The 14937-nt window shown below is 50.4% G+C and overlaps 1 protein-coding gene across 3 annotated transcripts in view; it reads left to right on the top strand.

Annotated features, from left to right (window-relative positions):
- The window catches only part of MYO18B (myosin XVIIIB), a 239968-nt gene that overhangs the window by 4888 nt on the left and 220143 nt on the right, over positions 1-14937 (top strand). For all 3 annotated transcript variants that reach the window (XM_016124218.2, XM_036221665.1, XM_036221666.1), the window contains 2 exons: positions 7953-8107; positions 9970-10128. In XM_016124218.2, coding sequence (XP_015979704.2) covers positions 8069-8107; positions 9970-10128 — 198 coding nt within the window. In that variant the 5' untranslated portion in view covers positions 7953-8068. The remainder of the gene's footprint in view (positions 1-7952; positions 8108-9969; positions 10129-14937) is intronic.

The following is a 14937-nucleotide window of genomic DNA, read 5'->3' as shown; positions in this document are numbered from 1 at the left end:
GCAATAGGCAGAATGGGATCCAAGCTTAGGTGTGTGACTTCCAGAACTGATGTCAGCAGGAAGCCCACTCTGTTCACCTTGGTCAGTCCCTAGCAGAGTTAAGTGTCCATTCCTGCTACAGAGAGCAGTCTAGAAAACTCTCCGGGGACAGGGGCTGGTGTTCTGAAGGATTTTGGGAACCATGAGACTTTTCTCACCTGAGAAATGGTTGGAGGCTCCAGATGAGAAAATTTGGGGTGGAGCCCATGCGTATTACCTGTCTCTCCAGAGAGTAGAACTGGGCAGCATGTAATTATCCTGGCAGGGGAGCTCTCTGGGCAGGAGGACAAAGTGGCAGACCTTAGGGACTGGGACATGGGGACCCTAGCTGTCTGCCCTCAGGAGCTGTGGGCCCTTAGCTGAGCCACTTCCCTCCCCTCCTCTACAGATGCCAGGAGTGAGAAGGTGGGTTTTATGGTCTCTGAAGGCTTTGTAGCTCTGATACCAAAGAAGAAAAGTAATTAGAGCAGAACCCGAAAGTCTGACTTAGTCGCGAGCTCTCCGTCGCTGACCGTGACCGAGACGGGGCTCATTGACGATCCATCCCGGAAACTCCTTGTGAGCTGGGCTGGACCTCCAGCCTTGTGTAGGTGCCCAATGCCTGGCCCTCTGACGGCCGGTTCAGGCTGTCGCCCCTCGCTGCTGCCCCTCTTCTCTCCGTTCTCCTCCGTCTCGATGCCTCACAGCTGTTCCCTCCCTCCCTCCGTCCTTACTTTCTCTCTTTCCTTCGGTTAACCTCCCTGCCCTTGTTTCTCACTCATCTCCCCCACCTCTCTCATCGTCTACGATGAGGTGGGTGGCTGTGAGTGTGGCCTGAATCCCCCGTCGCGGGCTGGTTGTGGGCTTCCTTTGCCCTGATCAGGGGAGGACGGTCTACATGCTGAGCAACGTCCCTTTTCATTACCACCTGGCTCTTTGGCCACCAAACTCAAGGTCCGGGTGATCTTGGCTGGACCGTATATAAATCACGAGAGTCATTTTTGTCCATTTAGCCTACAGAAAGCAGACAGCAATCATGCATAATGTCTTCCTTTCATACCCAGGGCAGACATTAGTAATCAATCAGAGTGCTCTCCCACAGAGCCCAGACAAAAGCTCAGAATCATTGCCTTTTAATACTGCAGGAGGCAACTACCCATCAACAGAGTTGATATGTGAGTGAAGTCTACGTGCTCCCTGGCTTCATCGGCCAGCATCTTGCTAGAAAACAGCACACTCAGCTGGTATTTTGGAGAGCGTTTTAATGAAGGAAATCTCCCCAGGGTTGTGTCGCTGGGTCAAGGGAATCAACTCGGCGTGCTGAACCATGTAGACTAGTAGTGGTGGAAATCTAGCCTCGGGCCTCATTACAAGGCAGAAGAAAGGTAACACAGGAGCCTGGTGGATTACTAGAGTCTGGGACCCCCTCCAAGGGGCTCTTGACTGTAGATGGAGAAACACAGCCTTTCCCAGACTAGGGCCCTATGTGGAGCAGGGTAGGGTGGGGTAGATACCCCACCTCTAGACCCTCCTATATCCAGCTCTCCTTCCAGAGCCTTCCACCGACCAGGCTCAATGGGAAGCCAGAGACCAACAGGACCCCGGAGGCCACAGCCCCAAGAGCACAGAGCAAACTCTGAATGCAAGGGGGGAGGGGCAGGCGGGGATGCTATTATAAAGCCTAGAGAGGCAGACCAAGCCGCTCCTTGCGCTCTACAGCCTGCACAGACTCAGGGGCCTTCCATTTAGGAAACGGCCTCAGGCGCCTGGGAGGGAGGGGCTGGGAAGGAGATCCGAAGGGGGTCCTCAGAGACAGCAAGCCTCGTGGGTGCTGGAGCCGTGGCCCCATCCCCCCAACACTTTCCCAATCAGTCCTCTGGGAAGCACTGGCTCATTCCACTGGGGTCATTTGAGGAGAGTTGAGGAAAGGAACTATTTATCAAAGTAGGGGCAGGATTTAATGTGACCATCGAGGTAGGGGTCAGCAGATGACCTCCCACAGCCAAACCCAGCTCTCCGCCTGGTTTCAAACATCAAGTTGTGTTGAGACAGCTAGCCCATTCATTTACCTATCATCCTAGCTGCTTTTGAAATGCAAAGGATGAACTGAGTCTTGCAACAGAGACCCTACTTTCTTGATGCTCAATAGGTTTATTATCTGGCCCTTTACAGAAAAAAAATCTGCTGACCCCCCTCCATCAAAGAGTGGTGTAGCATGCTGACTTGCAACAGTGGGAGTTGTTATTTCCTCTGGGACTAAAGAGGCAGGAGAGGGAACTGATGCCAGAACAGGAGAGGGTAACAGGTGGAGGGAGCTTCCTGAAGGTGCCTTTGGTGCGGGGAGGCAGCCAACCCAGGGCTTCCCCGCAGGGGGAGAGCTGACGGCAGAGATGCCCCCTGATCTCTGCCAGTGGGTATTCCCCACTAGCCGAACCCACCTGGGAGTTGGAAGGTGGAAGAGGCAGGGGATGTGTCCGAAGGGACAAATGAAATACACTCAGCTCAGGGGTGGAAGATGGTGTCTTCCACTCTCCCATCGTCTTCCCCTCCCCACTATCTTCTGATCACTGTAGGTTTCAGATGGAACCGGCAGAGAGACCAGGTGTCAGGCAGCCAGCTGTTAAGCTGAGCATCCTGACTCTGTGCTGATTCTCACAGTGGCCAACGCCTTCTGCCCACCTCCAGGGACCTTGTGAGCTAGCCGAGGAATGAAAACGTAGACCTAGGAGCCAAACTCTGGGCAAGACAGAATTCTAAATGAAAATCAAAATAAGGAAGGACCCAATAGTGAACCTAAGCCCTGTTGCCAGCAAAGGGCCAGGCGATGGGAGTGGTTGGGTGGAGGAGGCAAGAGGCTGTGAGAGAATCTGGTGACGGTGGCCTGGGCCGGAACTCTCAGGGAAGGCATCCTGGAGGATGTGGCCCAACAGGCTTATGAAAGATGGAAGATAGGAGGAAAAAAGAAAAGAAAACATAGCTTTTATTGAGAAGCGGTTATGGGCCATATATAGTGACAGGAGAGGGTGGGAGGCCCGTGTGCTCTAGTGACCTTGAACGCAGCCTCTGGAGTCAGACCGACGGGGGGGTCAGGGATAGCTCTGCCACTACCTGGCTGGGAACAAGGCACTTTCCCTCCCCCTGCCTGAGTCTGCCGAGATGAGCTTACTCATGGAATCCACCTCGTCATGGGCCGGGAGGGAAGAGCGAACGGCGTGATCTCCAGGTCCTCGGCCCAGAGCGATGCATCGGTCTGAGCGGTGCTACCGTCGGTAGCCCTGCCTCGTTGCCTCCTTTCCAGGATAAGAGGGCAGAGATCTCCGAGTTGAGCAGAAAGAACAGGAACGCAGGCACCCAGGTCATCCCCACTCCCTCCTTGTGACCTTGGACACATTCGTTAACCCCTGATCCCCAAACTATGACACACCCAACACTAACACCAAACGGAAGCTAAGTAAATATCAGTGCACACCCAATCCTGCCCCTGAATGTACCTACTTGAGCTAACTTCCTATGGTTCCACAATATGCCGCTAGGATACAGGGTTGCCTCTGAGGCCCAACCTGGAGGCCCCAGATCGGCCCTTTCTTAATGTTGCCACCAGTGTGGAGCTGTGATGGGAGCTGAACATGTATGTGTGAGAGGATCCAGACACGCCTGAGGGTGGGGCTCAGCTTGACCTTGCTGGGTGGCCTCAGGCAAGTGCCTCAACCTCTCTGAGTCACTGTCTGCTCTACGGAAGTGATGTCAATCATGTGGTGCTGTTGCGGGAATGAAATATGACAATGGCTTTTAGGAGGATTCTGGGTCCAGTAGGAAATTAAGGGGGCCGGGGGCAGTTTAGGTGTAAGGCTGTTTGGCACATAGTAGGTTCTCCCTATATATTGGTGAATCATCCGGGGCTGGGGGCTCCATACCAGCTTTGAACACGGAGTCAAAGGAAAACGATTGAGAGCAGTTACCAGTGATCAGGCACCTGTCCAGAATGTAGGTGTTTTCCTCCCATGATAACACGCTGCCCCCTGTACGCAGAAGCAGGCAGCACAGGAGGATGTATGTGCTAAACCCCTGCCCTAGACTTGCCAACCGCTGCGCTGCCCCTGCTCAGCTGCACTCCTGATCATTCATTCATTCACTCGTTCATTTAAACAAATACTTACCGGGAGCTAAGTATGTGTTCTAGGATAAGTGAACAGAGCAGGTGAAAATTGTGCTCCTAATAGAGGCTGTGTTCTGTGGGGGAAGTCAGGAACTAAACAAAAAAATATAAGGAAGAAAGACAGTGATTAACTGCCATGAGGGGAAACAAACAAAAAACGGGATAAGATGATGGGGAATTCTGGGTAGGGCGGGATGGGGTGGGGTGGGGCAGGGTGGAGGCTATGCTACAATTAAATCATGATGGTGAGGTCAGGACCGTTGAGAGCTGACTCTGAGCAAAGACTTGAAGGATGTGAGTGTGTGAGCCATACGCAAGGAAAATCATCCGAAGTAGAGGGAACAGTATGCGCAAAGCTTTGCGGTGGGAACCTGTGTAGAAGGATGCATCCAGGAGGTCGGTGTCACTGACCTGGAAGAGCAAGGAGAGATGTTAGGGCAGGTGGTCCTGAGCGCCCTGGAGACTGCTATAAAGACTTGAGAGTTTGTCTTATGAGACAGGTGAAGTCACCGAAGGATTGGCTGCTGTGTCAGTACTGGACATTGGGGGGTGATGGGGAAAGCCTCGAGGGCCCCATGGGGCCATTCAGATCTAGCATATGTGCATGGAAAACTGTTTCATGTCATCCCTGGCTTTGGGGTGGCCTTTCTTGTCACCAGCCTCCCTCACCCCTAAGCAGAGACTTGAGACTTTATATTATAAATTCTGAGCATCTGGGGCCTTCTCACGGGCTTAAAACAGCAGCTGATGAGGCAGGTGTGAGTTTCAGGCCTGGAAGGGAATGTGGTGATAAGAACACTTGCTTAAATTAAGGCCTGACAAAGCTCCCCAGTAGGATTGGCTCCTAGCCCTGGGTCAGTGGGGCTGGCCTTGAGCCTTCGAGGGGCAGGACTCAGAGAGTGAAGGACCCACACTGATCCCTTTCATTGTCATCTGTGTCCCCTGGGCATGGCCCGCAGTCCCAGCTGAGGACAGCCCAGAATAACAGCCAGGATTTCCCCTGAAGCCTTGAAGCAGCCACTGACCAGGCCAGGCCTGGGCTGGACAGGAAGGGGAACCATGGCCAGGGCAGCCACCTCACATCAGGCCTGGTGGAAACTGGACTCTGCTCCCCAGGCATATAGCAGAGTGGATTCTGGTTGTGCGTCCCTGGGGGGCCTCTTCAGTGTCTCCCAAGGGTATGAGTGCAGAGGGCATTTTTTGGTCCCCTCCCTAGCCCCCAGCCCCTCTCCCCAGACATCTGGCCTCCTGCTCATTTTGCAGGTCATCTGCTCTCCAGTGCCTTTGCAAGCTAGAGAGCCCATACTGCGAGGGCTTTTTTTTTAAGACACTTGGACATGTTTCTAGGGTCTCCCCATGGGTGTGTGACCACATCAGAGCTGAAGTATTCCTTTTGGATCTTTGGAGCTGAGATTTTGTCTTTGCCAGGCCCTGTAGGTGCGCTGGGGTCTCAGCCAGTGATGTCCCTCTCCTCGAATCAAAGCCCCGATCTGTAGTATTTGTGTTTCTGTGGGGTAAACACTCCCATAGCTCATTATAAGCTACTAATGTGACTTTGCTCATCATAGAGTTGGAAAGAAGCATTCATGGTGGGCTCTCGCAAGATGAGAACTGGCTTCTGCACAGAGCCAGCGTCTACCTCCCCGGCTTCCGGGATGTGCAGTAGTCTGTGCCTGACGCAAGACCACCTTGAACATCCTCCAAGCCACCTTCTTATGGATGTCACTGAAAGTGGCTACCCATAGGCCAGCAAGCCTTTGAAAACTCTTGGACGACGGTGGCTTTGACAGCTGGGGATTGGGGACTGGGAAGCGTCTCCTGGGAGCGGACTGGGAAGGGTCAGTGAGGGACACTGTTCAGAGGGCAGGCCGAGTCTGGAGCTAAAAGGGAAAAGAAAGACTCATTCCAAGATCTTGGCGTATGTAGTTCCATTCTTAATTTTCTGCGTGGGGATGTTTATATGCCCGTTTTAGATCGTTTACATGTGTAAAATGTTGCATTCTCCCTTCTTAAGCACTTCACAAGTCAACACAAGACCTTTCCCATGTTACTGCAAATGCTTCCTATAAGCCTCATACACTGCAGGTGGGATGGGATGTAATGCAGCCGCTCTGGAAAACTGGCTATTTTTCAACAAGCTGAACATAAAGTCCCCCTGTGATCCAGCAATGCCACTTCTAAGAGGCATGGGAACATATGGGCACACAATGATTTTCATGACTGTTGATAGCAGCATCATTCGTAATGGCCCCAAAGTGGAAATGACCCATCAGTTGGTGAATGGATAAACAGAGATGTGGTCCACCCACATAATAGAATGCTATTTAGCAACAGAAGGGAATGAGGTACCGATATACACAGCGATGTGGATGAACCTCAGAAACATTATGCAAAGTGAAAACAGCCAGGTGCTCTCTCTGATTCTATTTATTTTAAATGTCCGGAAAAGGCCAACTATAGCAATAGAAAGTAGATTAGTGGTTGCCCGGGGCTGAGGGTGTGAACAGTGAGTGACTGCAAATGGGCATGAATTGTCATTTTGGGGTAATGGATATTGTGGCGATAGTTGCAAAACTCTGTAAATGTATCAAACATCATCAAATTGTATACTTACCAGGGGTGAGTCTTATGGCTGGCGTAGAAATTATACCTCAGTATGGCTGCTTAAAAATATTTCCTAAACGCCATTCCAGTGGATTCATAACAGTCCTTCAAGTTAGACGTGCTATAATTTATTTAACATTTGCTGTTTATTGGTCACTTGGGTTGTCTTTTTATTATTTGTATTTTTTTTTTTTGGTGCTACGAGCAACACAGTGATGAAATTTTCTGGTTTAGAATTACTTCCTCAAAGTTGTGTTCCAAAAGACGGCTTTTTAAGTCCGAAATCCCTTTCCTAATATGCGTGGTCAAACCGTGGAGCTCCCTGCAAAAGAAAAAACTTGCTACTCTATGGTATTAGAGGTCAGGTTAGAGGTTGCCCTCGGGAGAACAGTGAGGAGAAGGCGGCATGAAGGAGGGTCAAGAGGGCTGGTAACGCTCTGTTTGTTTTTTCAACTGAGATGTGATTTACGTACAGTAAAATGTCCAGTCTTAATTGTACAACTGGATGAATATTTACATGTAATCTACTTTGAAGCCATCACCCCAATCAAGATAGAGGACACATTCATTGTCCCTGAAATTTCCCTTAGGCCCTGCCCCAACCAAAAGCTAACAGCCCCTCTGACCTCCATCACCATAGATTAGATTGACGATTTCTTGAACTTCTTATAAATAAAATAATATTTTAAGTGTAATTTAATTACGATTATTAATACTTTGTTTAATTTAATTAACTTTTATTTGTAATCATTTTAATTAACATTATTTTAGTTTTAATTAATGTTTGAAATTTGATCTATTTTAAAATAAAACATTTTTAAAATTGAAGATGTGGCATAATATTTTTAATTGGATCAGGGTGCTAGTTATAGAGCATGTTCTTTCTGTGAGAGCCACTGAGCTATATACACTTAGGATGAAGTACTTTTCTGATTGTGTGTTATACTTCAATAAAATGTTGAAGTGTGAGGTCAAGAGGAGAAAGATTTCCGGGTACCGTGCACTCCGTGGCCAGCGGCCTGCACGCTGACGGTACTGTCCCCGGCGTAAATGACAGCGGGTGGCGTCCGGCTGCGTGGTCTTGGCGCGTGGCATTGTGGGAGGGGGAGTGGGGCAGTGTCCACGAGCTAACCTGTCTCTCTCTTCTCTCTCCTACTGTGTCTCTGTGGGTCAGTCCTGTGTCCATCCGCCTCATGTGCTGAGCGTGTCCGTAGCCTCATTCCGTGCTGTCTGGCAAAGAGCCCCTCCATCTCATCACATCTCATCGCTTGGCCCCGGCGCGGCCTCAGCATGGCCATCTCATCACGCCTCGCCCTGTGGGAGCAGAAGGAAAGTAACGCAAAGGGCTCGCGCTGCAGGGGCCAACTCGACCCTTGGAGGACAAGTCACCGCATGGGTGGCCCGGGCTGCTCCCCGTCACCTCGGGTCCGATCCCACCTCCCGTCTTCTCCCAGCCTGCTGGGTTAGCCAAGGCCTCTCCAGCCCAGCTGGCCATCAGCGACCATGCCCTCGACTCCTCCCACAACTGCCTGCCTGGTTTCTCCTGTTCCTCCGTTGGTGGTGGGGGGCCGAGGACGGGCCAGCTGTCCCGTCTCCATCCTCGGGGCAGCTCTGATGAACACAGGAGTTGGTGTAGGAGGAGGAGTGTGGGAGGCAGGGTAGAGGCAGCGCTGTTCGCTGCCAGGCTTATGGCATGGGGATGGGCGTCCAGGGTCCCTCCCTTCTGCCACCATGGAGAACTGGAAAGGGGCCCTTCTCCCCTGTCATTCCTCTTTTCTCTTTTATATTCCTTACGAGTACCAGGAAGGGGGCTGCCTCTTTCTTTAATGGCTGTTACCTCTTCCACCCCTCATCTCACTCACCCTCTTGCTCGGGATTTGATGAATTGCAGGCTGAAGGGTGGGGTGGGTGAGAAGCTTCTTTCTGGCTGCCTCTGAGCTACTTACTGCCTCTGCCCCTCCCTGACTGATCTGGGTGTAGCATTGACAATAATGCTGAAAGAAGCAGAGGTCAGCACTCAGCTGAATGTGTCTTGAGACTCATTCTCTCTGGTGACGTGGGTTTCAATCTGCATGGAGAGGAAGAAGTGTGGCGTGAACGTGAGCTGAGCCTCACAGGTCCCCTGCTCCTCTCTTTCTGGGCAGAGGTCTCCACTGACCAGCCTTATCCATGGCCTCTGCTTCGTCTCCTGCCTTACTTATCTTCTTTGGAGTCCGTGTTTATCAGCTGGGCTGCAGAAATCAGAGGACCTCAATTAGGAACTTATTTTAAACCAATATGTGTGTAGTTCTTCCATAGAAAGCTCTGGAGAATTTTCTTCCCCCTTATGAGCTGTCACAGTAATACTGATTAAAGACACAACTCAGTGGACCACAACCGGTTACATACTTCAGCCCCTAAGGTCACTGTGGCCAAAGAAGCAGTTTCAGCTGTACCCCAAGTCCTGGTAACTCTGGCCTGAACCATGTTTCTGGGGTAAAATGTTCATGTCTAGCCTGACAGCTTTAGGGCCCAGTATTGGGGCACCCCTGGTGGCCCAGGTCCTGGTTTAAGGACCGTCAAGAAGCCACAGTACTGTGTCAGTGGAGTGGGCTCTAGCCCTAGGGTTGGACCTTTACGTAAACCATGGTTGCAATCCCTTCTCTACCTTACCATTCCTGGTACACAGTGAATGATTATGTGATTAATTGATTATTATGTTAACTACAAACTGGATGGTTCCCTGTGGTCCAACTCCTTCTGGAAACTGGAAAGCCTCCTTTTAGAGAAGGTCTTCCCAGAGATGGGTCTGTCCCACACCTAGGAAGGGAACCAGTGGCCTTGACAGTCCACATACATGTTATGAGGTAACTCGGTCCAGGCAGAAATCATATTGCCTGGAGTAACCTTTTATTGCTCACGCATTCCCTTTTCATGCGCTGTCTCCTGGCCTCCCAGAGCCCCGACAAGCCTCACCTGCTTTGCTGTGGCCTCTCATACATGGGCTTGGTCATGTATGTCTTCCTTGGCCCCCTCCCGGGCTCTGTTGCAAACTTTTTTAAGGACACCTTGCCCCCACTGGTTTACTCACTGAGTTCTCTTCCTCCCTCCCTCCCACTCTCCTTCCTTCCTTCCTTCCTTCCTTCCTTCCTTCCTTCCTTCCTTCCTTCCTTCCTTCCTTCCTTCCTTCCTTCCTTCCTTCCACAAAACAGATTCGGGAAGAGGACAAGAGCCCTCCACCATCCTCGCCCCCTCCCCTTTTCTCTGTCATCCCAGGGGGCTTCATTAAGCAATTGGTTCGGGAGACTGAGAAAGAGTCCAAGGAAGCAAGACAAAGGAAACAGGCAGCGCTCACCTCTCCAGAACGAGAGGTAAGTGGCCCTGTGAGAAGGGGGCCGGGTGCCTGTCAATAGCCACCATCCTGTTCTGTAAACTTCCTCTGAGTCACTCACCGTCCTGCCTTTGCTCCTGCTGTTCCCACTTTGAGGAATGTCCTAGCTTTAGCTTGATCTGTCGAACTCCTATGCATCCTTCAAAACCCTCTGATTCCCACTGCATCCTTTATGCCTGTCTTAATTTCGGCAGGCATAGAAATTAGTTGATCACGTGATTTATTTGACTAGGAGTTCCTTAAGAACAACAACCATCTCTCTCATTTAACTCTGTATCTTGAACATAATATTTGGCCCATAGCGAGTGCTCAAGAAATGTTTGAATAATGAATGAATGATGTGAGGTGATGCATGATTGTGGGCATCATTTTACCCCTACTTTTGCACAAAAGGAAATCTAGATATTTGCTAAGGATGTATGGACAGCTCAATTTAATTTAAGCAGAAAAGATATTTGGTTAGTACTCATTGGTTAAAGTGATATTGGTTGTAAAAGTGTTGAATCCCTTCCATTCCAGTTGGTAAATGGCCATGGCCCAAACCCCCCAAGTACCCACTAGCTGCCTTGCTTACTTAGGCCCCTTTCCTTAGTCTCTTGAAATGGCCACAATTCAATAATCAAAGGATTAATGCTTGGCACAGGCAGAGACCTCAGTACCCTGCTCCACCTGGCTTCCCTTCTGATTGGTTGGTGGTATCCACTAAAAACCTTTAATTATTCTGAATAGCACAGCCAGATTGAAGCATTAGTTAGACAAGATGTATTTTCTATGCTTTAGCAACGTGCAAATTTATTCCTGATGGTGGCCAGTGCGGTCTCCCTTTGTTTCCCTAGCGCCTTAGCCAGGGAACCTGGGCAGGATGATGGGGCTGCACACCAGGAAGGCAGGCTTAGAGTGCAGGGCGCCTTGAGTAATGTTCTTTTTTTAGTTTGATCTTTTGAACTCCTATGCGTCCTTCAAAACCCAACTCAAACAGTAATCTCTAAAAACAGTACATCTGCGTTAGGTAGAAAGGGCATCTCCTCTTGTATATTCGGTGCCCTCTTGAAGTGGGGTGAATGCTGCAGTAATTAGGCTGAGAAATCTGGTGGCCTCAGGGTCTAGTGCTGGCTTGAGCCCAGGGATCATCCTGCTTTCCACTCCCCTTCAGCTGTTGTTTGCCAGGCCGGCCCCCCACGTGCCTGCACCTGTCCAATTACAACAACTTGGCTGCATCAGAGACTTCTTCTAGCAGCTGAACAGCAGCAGCTGCTGAAACACCCTGCCAAGGCTTTGTGGGGGAGGATGACAGGGAGGACAGGCTCTGTCCCCACCCCTGCCTGACTCAGGCATGGGCAGGGGCCAAAGTCGACCCCCGTAAGCTGCTGTTAGGTCAGGAGAAGGGTACCTGTGTGCCGTTTATCACTAGACAATGTTCATTTAGCTGCCCAGGAGCTTTTTTGAAACCCTGTGCAGTAATGGGGTAGATGGGATTATATTCTCTTATCTCGGTGGACCCTAAAGCTCAGAGACATCAAGTGACTTGCTCAAGGTTGTAAGGCTAATAATAATAATAATAACAATAATAATAATAATAATAATAATAATAATAAAAGGTCATGAGGCCAGATAGAGGCAGTGCCAGGGCAAGAGTCTGTGTGTTCTCTGCTCTGGAAAACTGCCTGCGAAGGGCCAGTCTGGGGAGGGAGGTGGCTGGTGTGGTGGCCACAGAAGCCTGGGGAGGAGAAGTTTCAGTAAGGGTACAGGCCATGTTTTGCATGATTAAAGAAGCAGAGCTGAGCAGGGGATGGGGACAAACTGTCACCGCTGAGCCTAGACAGAGACTCAGAGCCAAGATGCAGGATGGACAGCTCAGACCACAACAGGTGTCTGGACCATGGGCCAAGACGCTCCTGGACCCGGAGCAGGGCAGCCTCAGGATGTGTTCCTGCGAAGCCACAGGCTGTGGCTGGTTCCTGCCAATTTACTTTTCTTGTCCCAATCGATAAAGAACTCTGGAGGGAGTTTCTCTCCTCATCCCAGCACAACTGTTTCATTTAACCCTCAAATAATCTTCACAAAGAGCCATTAGAATCCATCGCCACTTTGCAAGGGTGGAAAATGAGTCTTGTGGAAACGACTTGGTTTACCCAGGGCCACTCAGCCAGTGAGGGACAAAGAGAGGCTGGAACAACACGGGGGTAAAGAGAGACCCATATCCAATGTCAGGAGAACTGGGTCCAAACTCTGACCTCACCATTCCTCGTGACCCAGGCCAAGTCCCTTTCCGTGTCTTGGCCTCAGTTTACTCATTTGTAAAATGGATGTGCTGTGAGCTTCCTCTTGGCCCCAATTATTCTGGAGGTGCTGCTTCTCTCATATGCTAAGAAGGCTGCAGAGGGCTGAGGGCTTTGGTGACTGTGAAGAAAAGATAACCGATCCCATCTTCCCTCCCCCTACCCCGTGATCTCTCTTCCTTTAGAGCGGAGTGGGGGTAGGGAGGATGGGATTGGTTATCTTGCTTGGCCCATCCCTGTGTTTCTTCCTCAGTGGTTTGGTTAAAAATAAGGTACTGATTCACTTCTCAAACTGGTGTAGACGGTGGTGAGGTTTGCCAAGTGCAGTCAATCCCTTTTCCAAGGCAATGTCCTGCCTGGCTCTAGAAGGTCAGACTGAGCCACAAGACCCTGGGTGCTAGAGCAGGGGTTCTTAGTCTTGGTTACACACTGGAATCCTCTGGGGGGCCACAACCCAGACAAGCTATGTCAGACTCCCCGGGAGTGGGGCCACAGCACCAGTATTTTGTAAGGCTCCCAGAGAGTTTCAATGAGCTCTGGAGAGATGAGTGAGGCCGGGGATGTGCCGCAGCTATGGGCACTCCGAGAGGCCTGCATGGCTCTCCGTTCTGGCTTTGTCTGTTGGGCCACCTAACATTTTTGTGTTTGCTTCCTTATCTGTAGAATGGGGAGAAGTTCAGAATGTACTGCACTGGGTTCTTATGAGGGTTAGGTAGGGTATTACCTAACGGCGAAGTGGGGCCCACTGCAAGGGATCTGCAAGTGATAGCTATCATCGTTGTCGTCGTCGTCGTCATCGTCATCGTCAAAAAAATGAAGATAGAGATGGTGCTCTTGAGGCATTTACCGCCTAAAACATGAGGGATACGAGAATCAAAGCTAGAATAAGATTAAGAATGTGGTCATTGCTGCATATGGTGAGCTAGCACAGGGCGCTGGGACTTCATGGATGTATGAGACAATTTCTGATTGAGGTCTTCAAGCAAAGATTTGCAAAGGAGGCAGCACTTGAGCTGGGTATGGAAAGGTGAGTAGGGATTGGGCAAGTGAAGAGGGGAAAGGGCATTCCAGGCAGCAAGCTCAACATGAGCAAAAGCATGGAAACAGGGAAGTGGCCGGTGTTGTAGGAGATGCTCAGTGTGGCTAAAGCATGGGGGTAAACAGGGACAATAGGACCAGATTGGAGCGTGGGGGATCCTTGTTGGGAGCTTTGAATGGCAGATGGTGATGTTGAATGATTTCCCCATAGGCTTTGGGCAGCTGCCAAAATCTTTTGATTGGATTTGAAATGACTGGCAGCAAAATGAAGGCATACCAGTTCAGAGGCAGTGGACATAGACCTGGGTTTGGGAAAGAAGACAAGACTTGAAGCTTTGAAGGGCAGAATCATTATGGTCCTGGGGCTGGTTCATTATAAGAGAAGAGTTACAACCCCAGATTCCCAGACCCAGTTGTGTGGGAGGCTGGCATTAGCACAGTCTAAGATGGAAAAACTCAGACTAGGGCAGGCGGGGAAGCCAAGTATTGAGGTGAAGCTGCCTATCAGGTCTCCATCTACAGAGGCAGAGACAAAGCTGGCCCTGTGAACCACTTGGGCCACAGCCAGCCTGGTTGAGGATGGAGGGTGGGGTGGGGCTGACATCACAAGGCAGTAAAAGGGCCTGGCAGAGGAGCAGGTGGTGGAGACCCCCTGGGTGTGATGTAGCCCAAATATCTAGTTCGGGCAAGAGTGGAGGACCTTGGGCAGGAGCTAGGGCCCTCCCCTGGTATGAGTGGTGGGGTATGGGAACCAGGGCAGCAGCATGAGCAGCAGCTCAGTTTGTTCGGTTCTCGGTGATTTCCAAAGTGCTTTTCCTCCTCTCATCCTGCAACAAATCTGGACGGTCAAGTGATATCTGCACTAAGGAAGACAGAAACTCAGAGAGAAGGGAAGGTGTTGTTCATGTACGTGATTGGGAAATGTGTGAGCCAAGTACTAGAACAGGTTCTCTGATGACAGGCCCTGAGTCCTTTCGCTTCCTGGCTCAGTAGGAAACAGGGGGGAAAAAAAAGGGGGGGAAACATACTAACAGTGACCACAACAAAAATGACAGCAGCAACAGCTACTATTACTGAGGATTTGCTATGTGCTGGGCTCAGTTTCTGTGTATTATCATGAATCCTGACACCCACCCTACAAGGTAGACCATTATGGCCTTCATTTTATTGGTAAGAAAACAGGCTCAGAGAGGGAAGTAATTTATTTAAGGCCATACAGCTAGTGAGTGGCAGTCAGGAGAGAATTTGGAGTTGAATCTGTTGAGCTCCAAAGTCCATTCTCCTTTCACTCTGTCACTTGGCCTTGAGGTGCTGGGCCAAGGTCCAGGTAGTGGGAGTTCGGCTCGTTGCCTGGCACAGTGCTCATCATATTTTGTAGGTGGTTGAGGGTGTTTGGATGAATAAATATCTGGGTGAACAAATAAATGGATGAATGAGTGAGTGAATGAGTGAATGCCAGTGCTGTCAGGTCA

This window comes from Rousettus aegyptiacus, unplaced genomic scaffold (assembly GCF_014176215.1).
Source record: "Rousettus aegyptiacus isolate mRouAeg1 unplaced genomic scaffold, mRouAeg1.p scaffold_m13_p_5, whole genome shotgun sequence".
NCBI classification, from domain to species: Eukaryota; Metazoa; Chordata; class Mammalia; order Chiroptera; family Pteropodidae; genus Rousettus; species Rousettus aegyptiacus.
This window is presented reverse-complemented; position numbering and strand designations above follow the sequence as displayed.